Here is a 17,282-nt window from a genome sequence, read left to right on the forward strand (position 1 = left end):
CCCCATCACACACACACCCCGCAACACACTCCCCATCACACACACACACCCTGCAACACACTCTCCATCACACACACACCCCGCAACACACTCCCCATCACACACACACACCCCGCAACACACTCCTCAGCACACACACACACCCTGCAACACACTCCCCATCACACACACACACCGCAACACACTCCCCATCACACACACACCCCGCAACACACTCCCCATCTCACACACACCCCGCAACACACTCCCCATCACACACACACCCCGCAACACACTCCCCATCACACACACACACCCCACAACACACTCCATATCACACACCCACCCCGCAACACACTCCCCATCCCACACACACAGCCTGCAACACACTCCCCATCACACACACACGCCGTGACCCACTCCCCATCTCGCACACACACCCCGCACCACATTCCCCACCTGACACACACCCCGCAACATACTCTCCATCACACACACACACCCTGCAACACACTCCCCATCACGCAAACACACACACCCCGCAACACACTCCCCATCACACACACACACCCCGCAACACACTCCCCAACCCACACACACAGCCTGCAACACACTCCCCATCACACACACACCCCGCAACACACACCCCATCTCACACACACTCCGCAACACACTCCCCATCACACACACCCCGCAACACACTCCCCATCACACACACACCCCGAAACACACTCCCCATCTCACACACACCCCACAACACACTCCATATCACACACCCACCCCGCAACACACTCCCCATCTCACACACACATCCCGCAACACACTCTCCATCACACACACACCCCGCAACACACTCCCCATCACGCAAACACACACACCACGCAACACACTCCCCATCACACACACACACCCCACAACACACTCCCCATCACACACGCACCCCGCAACACACTCCCCATCACACACACACCCCGCAACACACTCTCCATCACACACACACCCCGCAACACACTCCCCATCACACACACATACCCTGCAACACACTCCCCATCTCACACACACCCCGCAACACACTCTCCATCACACACACACCACGCAACACACTCCCCATCTCACACACACCCCGCAACACACTCCCCATCTCACACACACCCCACAACGCACTCTCCATCACACACACACCGCAACACACTCCCCATCACACACACACCCCGCAACACACTCCCCATCCCACACACACAGCCCGCAACACACTCCCCATCACACACACACCCCGTGACCCACTCCCCATCTCACACACACATACCCTGCAACACACTCCCCATCTCACACACACCCCACAACGCACTCTCCATCACACACACTCCGCAACACACTCCCCATCACACACACCCCGCAACACTCTCCCCATCACACACACACCCCGAAACACACTCCCCATCCCACACACACAGCCCGCAACACACTCCCCATCACACACACACCCCGTGACCCACTCCCCATCTCACACACACACCCTGCAACACACTCTCCATCACACACACACCCCGCCCCACATTCCCCACCTGACACACACCCCGCAACACACTTTCCATCACACACACACACCCTGCAACACACTCCCCATCACGCAAACACACACACCCCGCAACACACTCCCCATCACACACACACACTCCGCAACACACTCCCCATCACACACGCACCCCGCAACACACTCCCCATCACACACACACACCCCGCAACACACTCCCCATCACACACACACACCCCGCAACACACTCTCCATCACACACACACACCCCCCGCAACACACTCCCTATCACACACACACACCCTGCGACACACTCTCCATCACACACACACACACCCCGCAACACACTCCCCATCACACACTAACACCGCAACACACTCTCCATCACACACACACCCCGTAACACACTCCCCATCACACACACACAAAAACCCCTCAACACACTCACCATCACATACACACACCCCGCAACACACTCCCCATCACACACACACACACCTCCCGCAACACACTCCCCATCACATACACACACCCCGCGACACATTCTCCATCACACACACACCCCGCAACATACTCCCCATCTCACACACACCCCGCAACACACTCCCCATCACACACGCGCCCCGCAAAACACTCCCTATCACACACACACACCCTGCAACACACTCCCCATCACACGCACACACCCCGCAACACACTCCCCATCACACACACACACCCCGCAACACACTCCCCATCACAGACGCACCCCGCAACACACTCCCCATCACACACACACACACCCCGCAACACACTCTCCATCACACACACACCCCGCAACACACTCCCCATCACACACACACACCCTGCAACACACTCCCCATCACACACACACCCCGCAACACACTCCCCATCACACACACACACACCCCGCAACACACTCCCCATCACACACACACATCCTGCAACACACTCCCCATCACACACACACACCGCAACACACTCCCCATCACACACACACCCCGAAACACACTCCCCATCTCACACACACCCCACAACACACTCCATATCACACACCCACCCCGCAACACACTCCCCATCACACACACACAGCCCGCAACACACTCCCCATCACACACACACCCCGTGACCCACTCCCCATCTCACACACACACCCTGCAACACACTCTCCATCACACACACACCCCACACCACATTCCCCACCTGACACACACCCCGCAACACACTCTCCATCGCACACACACACCCTGCAACACACTCCCCATCACGCAAACACACACACCCCGCAACACACTCCCCATCACACACACACACCCCGCAACACACTCCCCATCACAGACGCACCCCGCAACACACTCCCCATCACACACACACACCCCGCAACACACTCTCCATCACACACACACCCCGCAACACACTCCCCATCACACACACATACCCTGCAACACACTCCCCATCTCACACACACCCCGCAACACACTCTCCATCACACACACACACCCCGCAACACACTCCCCATCTCACACACACCCCGCAACACACTCCCCATCTCACACACACCCCGCAACGCACTCTCCATCACACACACACTGCAACACACTCTCCATCACACACACACCCCGCAACACACTCCCCATCCCACACACACAGCCTGCAACACACTCCCCATCACACACACACCCCGTGACCCACTCCCCATCTCACACACACACCCTGCAACACACTCTCCATCACACACACACCCCGCACCACATTCCCCACCTGACACACACCCCGCAACACACTCTCCATCACACACACACACCCTGCAACACACTCCCCATCACACACACACCCCGCAACACACTCCCCATCTCACACACACCCCGCGACACACTCCCCATCACACACACACCCCGCAACACACTCCCCATCACACACACACACCTCCCGCAACACACTCCATATCACACACCCACCCCGCAACACACTCCCCATCCCACACACACAGCCTGCAACACACTCCCCATCACACACACACCCCGTGACCCACTCCCCATCTCACACACACACCCTGCAACACACTCTCCATCACACACACACCCCGCACCACATTCCCCACCTGACACACACCCCGCAACACACTCTCCATCACACACACACACCCTGCAACACACTCCCCATCACGTAAACACACACACCCCGCAACACACTCTCCATCACACACACACACACACCCTGCAACACATTCCCCATCACACTCACACCCCGCAACATACTCCCCATCTCACACACACCCCGCAACACACTCTCCATCACACACACACACCCCGCAACACACTCTCCAGCACACACACACCCCGCACCACACTCCCCATCCCACACACACACACCCCGCAACACACTCCCCATCACACACACACCCGACAACACACTCCCCATCTCACACACATCCTGCAACACACTGCCCATCACACACACACACACCCCGCGACACACTCTCCATCACACACACACAAAAACCCCGCAACACACTCTCCATCACATACACACACCCCGCAACACACTCCCCATCACACACACACAAACCTCCTGCAACACACTCCATATCACATACACACACCCCGCGACACATTCTCCATCACACACACACCCCGCAACATACTCCCCATCTCACACACACACCCCGTAACACACTCTCCATCACACACACACCCCGTACCACACTCCCCATCTCACACACACACACCCCGCAACACACTCCCCATCACACACGCACCCCGCAACACACTCCACATCACACACACACACCCTGCGACACACTCTCCATCACACACATACACACACACACACACCCCGCAACGCACTCTCCATCACACACACACACACCACAACACACTCTCCATCTCACACACACCCCGTAACACACTCCCCATCACACACACAAAAACCCCGCAACACACTCTCCATCACATACACACACCGCAACACACTCTCCATCACACACACACCCCGTAACACACTCCCCATCACACACACACAAAAACCCCGCAACACACTCCCCATCACACACACACCCCGCAACACACTCCCCATCACACACACATCCCGCAACACACTCCCCATCTCACACACACCCCGCGACACACTCTCCATCACACACACACACCCCGTAACACACTTCCCATCTCACACCCACCCCGCAACACACTCCCCATTACACACACACCCCGCAACACCTTCCCCATCACACACACCCCGCAACACACTCCCCATCACACACACACCCCGCAACACCTTCCCCATCTCACACACACCCCGCAACACTCTCCCCATCACACACACACCCCGCAACACCTTCCCCATCTCACACACACCCCGCAACACCTTCCCCATCACACACACACACCCCGCAACACACTCCCCATCTCACACACACCCCGCAACACCTTCCCCATCTCACACACACCCCGCAACACACTCCCCATCACACACACACCGCAACACACTCCCCATTACACACACACCCCGCAACACACTCCCCATCACACACACACACACACCCCGCAACACACTCCCCATCACACACACACCCCACAACACACTCCCCATTTCACACACACACACCCTGCAACACACTCCCCATCACACACACACCCCACAACACACTCCCCATTTCACACACACACACCCCGCAACACACTCCCCATCACACACACAAACACACACCCCGCAACACACTGTCCATCACACACACACACCCTGCAACACACTCCCCATCACACACACACCCCACAACACACTCCCCATTTCACACACACACACCCCGCAACACACTCCCCATCACACACACAAACACACACCCCGCAACACACTGTCCATCACACACACACACCCTGCAACACACTCCCCATCACACACACATCCCGCAACACACTCCCCATCTCACACACACCCCGCGACACACTCTCCATCACACACACACACACACCGCAACACACTCCCCATTACACACACACAGCCCGCAACACACTCCCCATCACACACACACACACACCCCGCAACACACTCCCCATCACACACACACCCCACAACACACTCCCCATTTCACACACACACACCCTGCAACACACTCCCCATCACACACACATCCCGCAACACACTCCCCATCTCACACACACCCCGCGACACACTCTCCATCACACACACACACACCGCAACACACTCCCCATCACACACACACCCCGCAAAACACTCTCCATCACACACACACACCCCGCGACACACTCTCCATCACACACACACACACACACCCCCCGCAACACACTCCCCGTCACACACACACACACTGCGACACACTCTCCATCACACACATACACACACACACACCCCCCGCAACGCACTCTCCATCACACCCACACACCGCAACACACTCTCCATCACACACACACCCCGTAACACACTCCCCATCACACACACACAAAAACCCCGCAACACACTCCCCATCACATACACACACACCCCCCGCAACACACTCCCCATCACATACACACACCCCGCGACAAACGCCCCATCACACACACACACCCCGCAACACACTCCCCATCACACACACACACACCCCCCGCAACACACTCCCCATCACACACACACACCCCGCAACACACTCCCCATCACACACATATACACCCCCAGCAACACACTCTCCATCTCACACACACACCCCGCGACACACTCTCCATCTCACACACACACCCCGCAACACACTCCCCATCACACACACACACCCCGCGACACACTCTCCATCACACACATACACACACCCCGCAACGCACTCTCCATCACACACACACACCCCGCAACACACTCCCCATCACACACACAAAAACCCCGCAACACACTCTCCATCACATACACACACCCCGCAACATACTACCGATCACAAACACACACACCTCCCTCAACACACTCCCCATCACACACACACACCCCGCAACACACTCCCCATCACACACACACACCCTGCAACACACTCTCCATCACACACACACCCCGCAACACACTCCCCATCTCACACACACCCCGCAACACACTCCCCATCACACACGCACCCCGCAACACACTCCCCATCACACACACACACCCTGCAACACACTCTCCATCACACACACACCCCGCAACACACTCCCCATCACACACACACACCCTGCAACACACTCCCCATCTCACACACACCCCGCAACACACTCCCCATCTCACACACACACCCTGCAACACACTCCCCATCTCACACACACCCCGCCACACACTCTCCATCTCACACACACACACACCCCGCGACACACTCCCCATCACACACACACCCCGCAACACACTCCCTATGACACACACACCCCGCAACACACTCTCCATCTCACACACACACACGCACACACACCCTGCAACACACTCCCCATCTCACACACACCCCGCAACACCGTCGCCATCTCACACACACCACGCAACACACTCCCCATCACACACACATACCGCAACACACTCCCCATCTCACACACACCCCGCAACACACTCCCCATCTCACACACACCCCGCAACACACTCTCCATCATACACACACACCCCGCAACACCTTCCCCATCTCACACACACACCGCAACACACTCCCCATCACACACACACCGCAACACACTCCCCATTACACACACACCCCGCAACACACTCCCCATCACACACACACACACCCCGCAACACACTCCCCATCACACACACACCCCGCAACACACTCCCCATCTCACACACACACACACCCTGCAACACACTCCCCATCACACACACACCCCACAACACACTCCCCATTTCACACACACACACCCCGCAACACACTCCCCATCACACACACAAACACACACCCCGCAACACACTGTCCATCACACACACACACCCTGCAACACACTCCCCATCACACACACACCCCACAACACACTCCCCATTTCACACACACACACCCCGCAACACACTCCCCATCACACACACAAACACACACCCCGCAACACACTGTCCATCACACACACACACCCTGCAACACACTCCCCATCACACACACATCCCGCAACACACTCCCCATCTCACACACACCCCGCGACACACTCTCCATCACACACACACACACCGCAACACACTCCCCATTACACACACACAGCCCGCAACACACGCCCCATCACACACACACACACACCCCGCAACACACTCCCCATCACACACACACCCCACAACACACTCCCCATTTCACACACACACACCCTGCAACACACTCCCCATCACACACACATCCCGCAACACACTCCCCATCTCACACACACCCCGCGACACACTCTCCATCACACACACACTCCCCATTACACACACACACCCCGCGACACACTCACCTTCAGAGAGCATGAGAGAGAGCCATGCTGTCTCACACACACAGAAACAGAGAGATGGGGAGGGGTGAGAGAGAGGCACATACATATACAGACATAAAAGAAGTTGAGTGCTGACAGACACACACACAGACACACACACACACACACACATACACAGACATAGACACAGATACACACACAGGCACAAACATATACACACACACGCAAAAACACACACAGACGCAGACACACATATGCACACAGACAGGGAGAGAGACACAAACACAGAGAGACACACAAACCGACCGAGAGACACACATAGACACGCACAGTCAGGCAGACAGACACACAGATGTAAAGACAGATAGACACGCACTCTCTTGTACTTCCGGACACAGCCACCAACACTGATGTAAAGATAGAGAAAGACACCCACACAGCTGTGGTCTCTCGGATTCAGGGGGAAGGTGGGTACAGCAGATACTGCAGATTAGAGGCTAGATTAGAGTGGTGCTGGAAAAACACAGCAGGTCAGGCAGCATCCAAGGAGCAGGACAGTCAACGTTTCGGTCATAAGCCCTTCATGAAGGAGCACTCCACGGAGACCCGTCTATCCCATAACCCTGGATTTCCCCGGGCTAACCCAGAGAGCCTGCATAGCAAGGCCAATCCACCCGAGCTGCACATCAGTGGGAGGACACCGGAGCACAGACACGGGGAGAATGTACAAACTCCACACAGTCAGTCCCCTGAGGCTGGAATCGAACCTGGGACCCTGGTGCTGTGAGGCAGCAGTGTTAATGACTGAGTCAGCACAAACATGACCACGGGAAACACAGCTGCATTGTCAGAGGCTGAGGTTCTGCAGGGTGCTATGTAAATGAAGTTGCTGGCACACAGACACAGAACAGGTTGTGAAATCTAACTGACAGAGAGAGCTCGATGTGAAAGGTGACACCCTCTGAGTGGTGAATCTAATCTGCATAATGACACAACACAGATGCGGAAACCTCACCACATCCTGATTCAGGAGAGCAGCACAACCCAGCAGCAACTGCAGCAGACACAGATAGAGCAGGAGCACCCACCCAGGCAGACAAGACAGCAACTCAACAGGTCAGAACACAACAACACCGAGGGGAACTTTATCCACCTGTCTACTGTGTGTACACACCGGGCTCAGTGTGTGTCAGTGTGTGAACACACCGGGCTCAGTGTGTGTCAGTGTGTGTACACACCGGGCTCAGTGTGTGTCAGTGTGTGTACACACCGGGGTCAGTGTGTGTCAGTGTGTGAACACACCGGGCTCAGTGTGTGTCAGTGTGTGTACACACCGGGCTCAGTGTGTGTCAGTGTGTGTACACACCAGGCTCAGTGTGTGTCAGTGTGTGAACACACCGGGCTCAGTGTGTGTCAGTGTGTGTACACACCGGGCTCAGTGTGTCAGTGTGTGTACACACCGAGCTCAGTGTGTCAGTGTGTGTACACACCGGGCTCAGTGTGCGTCAGTGTGTGTACACACCGGGGTCAGTGTGTAAGTGTGTGTACACACCGGGCTCAGTGTGTGTCAGTGCGTGTACACACCGGGCTCAGTGTGCGTCAGTGTGTGAACACACCGGGCTCAGTGTGTGTCAGTGTGTGTACACACCGGGCTCAGTATGTCAGTGTGTGTACACACCGGGCTCAGTGTGTGTCAGTGTGTGTACACACCGTGCTCAGCGTGCGTCAGTGTGTGAACACACCGGGCTCAGTGTGTGTCAGTGTGTGTGAACACACCGGGCTCAGTGTGTGTCAGTGTGTGAACACACCGGGCTCAGTGTGTGTCAGTGTGTGTACACACCGGGCTCAGTGTGCGTCAGTGTGTGAACACACCGGGCTCAGTGTGCGTCAGTATGTGTACACACCGGGCTCAGTGTGCGTCAGTGTGTGTACAGACCGGGCTCAGTGTGCGTCAGTGGGTGTACACACCGGGCTCAGTGTGCGTCAGTGTGTGTACAGACCGGGCTCAGTGTGCGTCAGTGTGTGTGAACACACCGGGCTCAGTGTGTGTCAGTGTGTGAACACACCGGGCTCAGTGTGCGTCAGTGTGTGAACACACCGGGCTCAGTGTGCGTCAGATTGTGAACACACCGGGCTCAGTGTGCGTCAGTGTGTGTACACACCGGGCTCAGTGTGCGTCAGTGTGTGTACACACCGGCTCAGTGTGTGTCAGTGTGTGTACACACCGGGCTCAGTGTGCGTCAGTGTGTGTACACACCGGGCACAGTGTGCGTCAGTGTGTGTACACACCGGGCTCAGCGTGCATCAGTGTGTGAACACACCGGGCTCAGTGTGTGTCAGTGTGTGTACACACCGGGCTCAGCGTGCGTCAGTGTGTGAACACACCGGGCTCAGTGTGCGTCAGTGTGTGTACAGACCGGGCTCAGCGTGCGTCAGTTTGTGTACACACCGGGCTCAGTGTACGTCAGTGTGTGTACACACCGGGCTCAGCGTGTGTCAGTGTGTGAACACACCGGGCTCAGCGTGTGTCAGTGTGTGAACACACCGGGCTCAGTGTGCGTCAGTGTGTGAACACGCCGGGCTCAGTGTGCGTCAGTGTGTGTACACGCCGGCCTCAGTGTGCGTCAGTGTGTGTACACGCCGGGCTCAGTGTGCGTCAGTGTGTGTACACACCGGGCTCAGTGTGCGTCAGTGTGTGAACACGCCGGGCTCAGTGTGCGTCAGTGTGTGTACACACCGGGCTCAGTGTGCGTCAGTGTGTGTACACACCGGGCTCAGTGTGCGTCAGTGTGTGAACACACCGGGCTCAGTGTGCGTCAGTGTGTGTACACACCGGGCTCAGTGTGTGTCAGTGTGTGTACACGCCGGGCTCAGTGTGCGTCAGTGTGTGTACACGCCGGGCTCAGTGTGCGTCAGTGTGTGTACACACCGGGCTCAGTGTGCGTCAGTGTGTGAACACGCCGGGCTCAGTGTGCGTCAGTGTGTGTACACACCGGGCTCAGTGTGCGTCAGTGTGTGTACACACCGGGCTCAGTGTGCGTCAGTGTCTGAACACACCGGGCTCAGTGTGCGTCAGTGTGTGTACACACCGGGCTCAGTGTGCGTCAGTGTGTGTACACACCGGGCTCAGTGTGCGTCAGTGTGTGAACACACCGGGCTCAGTGTGCGTCAGTGTGTGAACACACCGGGCTCAGTGTGCGTCAGTGTGTGTACAGACCGGGCTCAGTGTGCGTCAGTGTGTGAACACACCGGGCTCAGTGTGCGTCAGTGTGTGAACACACCGGGCTCAGTGTGCGTCAGTGTGTGTACAGACCGGGCTCAGTGTGTGTCAGTGTGTGAACACACCGGGCTCAGTGTGCGTCAGTGTGTGAAGACACCGGGCTCAGTGTGTGTCAGTGTGTGTACACACCGGGCTCAGTGTGCGTCAGTGTGTGTACACACCGGGCTCAGTGTGCGTCAGTGTGTGAACACACCGGGCTCAGTGTGCGTCAGTGTGTGTACACACCGGGCTCAGTGTACGTCAGTGTGTGTACACACCGGGCTCAGCGTGTGTCAGTGTGTGAACACACCGGGCTCAGCGTGTGTCAGTGTGTGAACACACCGGGCTCAGCGTGTGTCAGTGTGTGAACACACCGGGCTCAGTGTGCGTCAGTGTGTGAACACGCCGGGCTCAGTGTGCGTCAGTGTGTGTACACGCCGGGCTCAGTGTGCGTCAGTGTGTGTACACACCGGGCTCAGTGTGCGTCAGTGTGTGTACACACCGGGCTCAGTGTGCGTCAGTGTGTGAACACGCCGGGCTCAGTGTGCGTCAGTGTGTGAACACACCGGGCTCAGTGTGCGTCAGTGTGTGTACAGACCGGGCTCAGTGTGCGTCAGTGTGTGTACACACCGGGCTCAGTGTGCGTCAGTGTGTGAACACACCGGGCTCAGTGTGCGTCAGTGTGTGTACAGACCGGGCTCAGTGTGTGTCAGTGTGTGAACACACCGGGCTCAGTGTGCGTCAGTGTGTGAAGACACCGGGCTCAGTGTGTGTCAGTGTGTGTACACACCGGGCTCAGTGTGCGTCAGTGTGTGTACACACCGGGCTCAGTGTGCGTCAGTGTGTGAACACACCGGGCTCAGTGTGCGTCAGTGTGTGTACACACCGGGCTCAGTGTGCGTCAGTGTGTGAACACACCGGGCTCAGTGTGCGTCAGTGTGTGAACACACCGGGCTCCGTGTGCGTCAGTGTGTGTACACACCGGGCTCAGTGTGCGTCAGTGTGTGAACACAACGGGCTCAGTGTGTGTCAGTGTGTGAACACAACGGGCTCAGTGTGCGTCAGTGTGTGAACACACCGGGCTCAGTGTGCGTCAGTGTGTGTACACACCGTGCTCAGTGTGCGTCAGTGTGTGTACACACCGGGCTCAGTGTGCGTCAGTGTGTGTACACACCGGGCTCAGTGTGCGTCAGAGTGTGTACAGACCGGGCTCAGTGTGCGTCAGTGTGTGTACACACCGGGCTCAGTGTGCGTCAGTCTGTGAACACACCGGGCTCAGTGTGCGTCAGTGTGTGTACACACCGGGCTCAGTGTGCGTCAGTGTGTGAACACACCGTGCTCAGTGTGCGTCAGTGTGTGAACACACCGGGCTCAGTGTGTGTCAGTGTGTGTACACACCGGGCTCAGTGTGTGTCAGTGTGTGTACACAGCGGGGTCAGTGTGTGTCAGTGTGTGAACACACCGGGCTCAGTGTGTGTCAGTGTGTGTACACACCGGGCTCAGTGTGTCAGTGTGTGAACACACCGGGCTCAGTGTGTGTCAGTGTGTGTACACACCGAGCTCAGCGTGTCAGTGTGTGTACACACCGGGCTCAGTGTGCGTCAGTGTGTGTACACACCGGGGTCAGTGTGTCAGTGTGTGTACACACCGGGCTCAGTGTGTGTCAGTGTGTGTACACACCGGGCTCAGTGTGCGTCAGTGTGTGAACACACCGGGCTCAGTGTGTGTCAGTGTGTGTACACACCGGGCTCAGTATGTCAGTGTGTGTACACACCGGGCTCAGTGTGTGTCAGTGTGTGTACACACCGGGCTCAGTATGCGTCAGTGTGTGAACACACCGGGCTCAGTGTGTGTCAGTGTGTGTACACACCGGGCTCAGTGTGCGTCAGCGTGTGTACAGACCGGGCTCAGTGTGTGTCAGTGTGTGTACACACCGGGCTCAGTGTGTGTCAGTGTGTGAACACACCGGGCTCAGTGTGCGTCAGTGTGTGTGAACACACCGGGCTCAGTGTGTGTCAGTGTGTGTACACACCGGGCTCAGTGTGCGTCAGTGTGTGAACACACCGGGCTCAGTGTGCGTCAGTATGTGTACACACCGGGCTCAGTGTGCGTCAGTGTGTGTACAGACCGGGCTCAGTGTGCGTCAGTGTGTGTACACACCGGGCTCAGTGTGCGTCAGTGTGTGTACAGACCGGGCTCAGTGTGCGTCAGTGTGTGTGAACACACCGGGCTCAGTGTGTGTCAGTGTGTGTACACACCGGGCTCAGTGTGCGTCAGTGTGTGTACACACCGGGCTCAGTGTGCGTCAGTGTGTGAACACACCGGGCTCAGTGTGCGTCAGTGTGTGAACACACCGGGCTCAGTGTGCGTCAGTGTGTGAACACACCGGGCTCAGTGTGCGTCAGTGTGTGAACACACCGGGCTCAGTGTGCGTAAGTGTGTGTACACACCGGGCTCAGTGTGCGTCAGTGTGTGAACACACCGGGCTCAGTGTGCGTCAGTGTGTGAACACACCGGGCTCAGTGTGCGTCAGTGTGTGAACACACCGGGCTCAGTGTGCGTCAGTGTGTGTACACACCGGGCTCAGTGTACGTTAGTGTGTGAACACACCGGGCTCAGTGTGTGTCAGTGTGTGTACACACCGGGCTCAGTGTGCGTCAGTGAGTGTACACACCGGCTCAGTGTGCGTCAGTGTGTGTACACACCAGGCTCAGTGTGCGTCAGTGTGTGAACACACCGGGCTCAGTGTGCGTCAGTGTGTGTACACACCGGGCTCAGTGTGCGTCAGTGTGTGTACACACCGGGCTCAGTGTGTGTCAGTGTGTGTACACACCGGGCTCAGTGTGTGTCAGTGTGTGAACACACCGGGCTCAGTGTGTGTCAGTGTGTGCACACACCGGGCTCAGTGTGTGTCAGTGTGTGAACACACCGGGCTCAGTGTGTGTCAGTGTGTGTACACACCGGGCTCAGTGTGCGTCAGTGTGTGAACACACCGGGCTCAGTGTGCGTCAGTGTGTGAACACACCAGGCTCAGTGTGTGTCAGTGTGTGTACACACCAGGCTCAGTGTGCGTCAGTGTGTGTACAGACCGGGCTCAGTGTGCGTCAGTGTGTGTACACACCGGGCTCAGTGTGTGTCAGTGTGTGTACACACCAGGCTCAGTGTGTGTCAGTGTGTGTACAGACCGGGCTCAGTGTGCGTCAGTGTGTGTACACACCGGGCTCAGTGTGTGTCAGTGTGTGAACACACCGGGCTCAGTGTGTGTCAGTGTGTGTACACCAGGCTCAGTGTGTGTCAGTGTGTGTACAGACCGGGCTCAGTGTGCGTCAGTGTGTGTACACACCGGGCTCAGTGTGTGTCAGTGTGTGTACACACCAGGCTCAGTGTGCGTCAGTGTGTGTACACACCGGGCTCAGTGTGTGTCAGTGTGTGTACACACCAGGCTCAGTGTGCGTCAGTGTGTGTACACACCGGGCTCAGTGTGCGTCAGTGTGTGTACACACCGGGCTCAGTGTGCGTCAGTGTGTGTACACACCGGGCTCAGTGTGCGTCAGTGTGTGTACACACCGGGCTCAGTGTGCGTCAGTGTGTGTACACACCGGGCTCAGTGTGCGTCAGTGTGTGTACACACTGGGCTCAGTGTGCGTCAGTGTGTGTACACACCGGGCTCAATGAGAGTGTGAGAGAATACAGTCTGTCTGAAGAATGGGTGATTGTTTGTTAACTCATTATATTTCTAATATTGTGAGTCTTCTGTCACCATCGTTTCCTCTGACAGTCTCACTTTGCTCTTTCACTTTTCCAGGTCCCTTCCTGTCAGCAGCGGCCGCCCCAGCAGCTCCAGCAGCACCAGCAGCAGCAGCAGCAGTGTGAGGATGGTGAGCTATCAGATCCGTGTATACCAGGACTCGGATTACCAGAGTGTGCGGGACCTGTATGTCAGTGGTGTCCGCCAGCACTTCCCCAGGGTGTGTCGCTTTGTCCTAAAGCAGCCTGTGATCCAGACCAGCCTCGCTGTCAGCTTGTCCTTGCTGTTGGTGCTGTGTGACTCCTTCCTGCTGTTTCTCTTCCTGCTGGCTGGGTTACTGCTCGTGGGCCGCCTGCTCCTCAAGAGACTTTGGGACCGCCTGATCGACCAAAACCTGAGGGCCGACCTCCTGGACATCTGGGCATCGTACAGAGAACGGCCGGGCGCCTGTTTCTGGGTGGCACAGTGGGATGGTGTTGTGATCGGGACAGTCGGAGCCATTCCATCTGACCACTCACCCACTGACCTCGAGCTGAAACGACTGAACGTTCACCGGGAGTACCGTGGCCAGGGCATTGCCAAGGCTCTGTGCCACACTGTCCATGAGTTTGCTCATCTCTCTGGCTTCACCAGCATGGTGCTGGGCACGTCAGCCATCCAGACAGAGGCCCAGCAACTGTATCACAAGCTGGGCTACAGGCTGGTGGGCACCAGGCCGGTGCCACACACCTTTGCTAAACTCATCAACTACACCATCTACAAATACCGCTACCAGCTCCGCCCCACCCCTGACCTCCCACAAACACAGGAATGATTCCCGGGATCCCAGAGCCCCTGTCGGGAAAGGCCATGACAAACACACCGCCTCTCAAACCCGGGACCGATTAAACAAACCAACATGGTTCCCAGGATAGGACAGATCTTGTTCAAGGAGACAGACAGATCAACCTGTTCATTCAAGGAAGAGGTGATTACCACCTGCATTATATTTAATTGGGCAGACTATCAAGCTACACGTGTCGACTTATGTGTTTTCCAGAATGCCGTACTATCCTCGTGCATCAGGGGATCGGAACAGACACCAGGAGGCAGTATTCCAGCTGCCGAGGACGGGCACTGAAAGGTAAAAGTTTGTTCGTTGTTCTGATAGATGTACAATTGAGTTTTGAAACAGCAGATGATGATAAGACACGTTCGAAGTCACCGTGCTCTGGTCACCACCCTTTTACCGAGAGCCCGAGAATACAGGCGATGGAAGCTCTTCCACTTGACACGTGGTCAGGGCCAATCCTGGACAATCCTTCTTATTTCGCTCAGCTCCCTGGAAAACCCAACAGTCCCAGCCCTAGACGACTGACTGCGACTCCACAGTCCCCAGTGGGAGAGAATTCCCAAATTCACAAGGCTTCCGGGTTCAAATGAGATTGCCTCTCATTCCTCGAAACTCCGGAATATTGGTCCAACTTATTCAGCTCCTCATCACAGGATCCGACTGAAGTGAGCCTTCACTGTAACTCTTTCAGTTCAAGTCTTTAGTTTTTATTAAAAGTGCACAATGTTCCAAATGCGATCTTCACAAAACCCGAAAACTGGGCCATTACTCCAAGCCTCTTGCAATGGAGCGAGAGAAAGAGAGTAACGCCTTATTTATCATTTCTCCCACATACAACTGATGCAGTGAAAATGGGACAGCGTTCCTCCAGTACATGGACAGCACAATCTACACACTGGTACACCGCATAAAGTGAAAAGCAAGTGCAGAACAGACACGTTACACTGGAATAGAACAACCGTAAATAATAGACGTTGTTCCCGCAGCGATTCGAAGTCATGCAAAGAGTTTCAGATGGGAATGAGTTTGATCATACGGTGGTAAGGAGCCCGATGGCCTGGAGGAAGAAACTGTTGCTGAGCCTGGCTGTGAGAGACCGGGTACTCTGGTATCTTCTGCCAGACGGCAGGAGGGAGAAGGGTTTGAGTGAGGTGGGTGTGGGGTTGTCCACCATGCTCTTAGCTTTTCAGATGCAGTGTGTGGTGTAAATGTCTGTAATGGAGGGGGGAGAGACTGCGATGACCCTCTCAGCTGGCCTCACTGTCCTTTTTTTTTATTTCAAAAATATACTTTATTCATAAAATATGCATAGAATAATTTGATACACTGTACATGAGGTAATGCCATTCATATTTCCACATTTACATACACAGCTCCGAATTTTCATTATTACATACAGATCAGTGCATTTCTCACTCACATATTGAGCTGAGGCGTCAGCAGAGCCCAAATGACTGCATGGGCCCCCTGATCTTCTTTAGACAGGCAGATGTTACACGGTGGCCTTTCCCCACCGCGCCTTGGCGGCAGCTGCCCCAAGCTTCAGC

The 17,282-nt window shown here is 56.2% G+C and overlaps 2 protein-coding genes across 2 annotated transcripts in view; both read left to right on the forward strand.

The window, feature by feature from the left end:
- LOC132819733 (inactive carboxypeptidase-like protein X2) overlaps positions 1-15,028 on the forward strand; it is a 76,080-nt gene extending 61,052 nt beyond the window's left edge. The window contains exon 8 of the mRNA XM_060831425.1: positions 14,961-15,028. Coding sequence (XP_060687408.1) covers positions 14,961-15,028 — 68 coding nt within the window. The remainder of the gene's footprint in view (positions 1-14,960) is intronic.
- nat8 (N-acetyltransferase 8) lies at positions 8,930-17,038 on the forward strand. The gene is made up of 2 exons (XM_060832021.1): positions 8,930-9,012; positions 14,961-17,038. The coding sequence occupies exon 2, from the start codon at positions 15,031-15,033 to the stop codon at positions 15,715-15,717; it is 687 nt and encodes a 228-aa protein (XP_060688004.1). The 5' UTR covers positions 8,930-9,012; positions 14,961-15,030; the 3' UTR covers positions 15,718-17,038.
- Positions 17,039-17,282: the final 244 nt, after the last annotated feature.

The sequence above is a fragment of the Hemiscyllium ocellatum genome, chromosome 1, assembly GCF_020745735.1.
Source record: "Hemiscyllium ocellatum isolate sHemOce1 chromosome 1, sHemOce1.pat.X.cur, whole genome shotgun sequence".
NCBI classification, from domain to species: Eukaryota; Metazoa; Chordata; class Chondrichthyes; order Orectolobiformes; family Hemiscylliidae; genus Hemiscyllium; species Hemiscyllium ocellatum.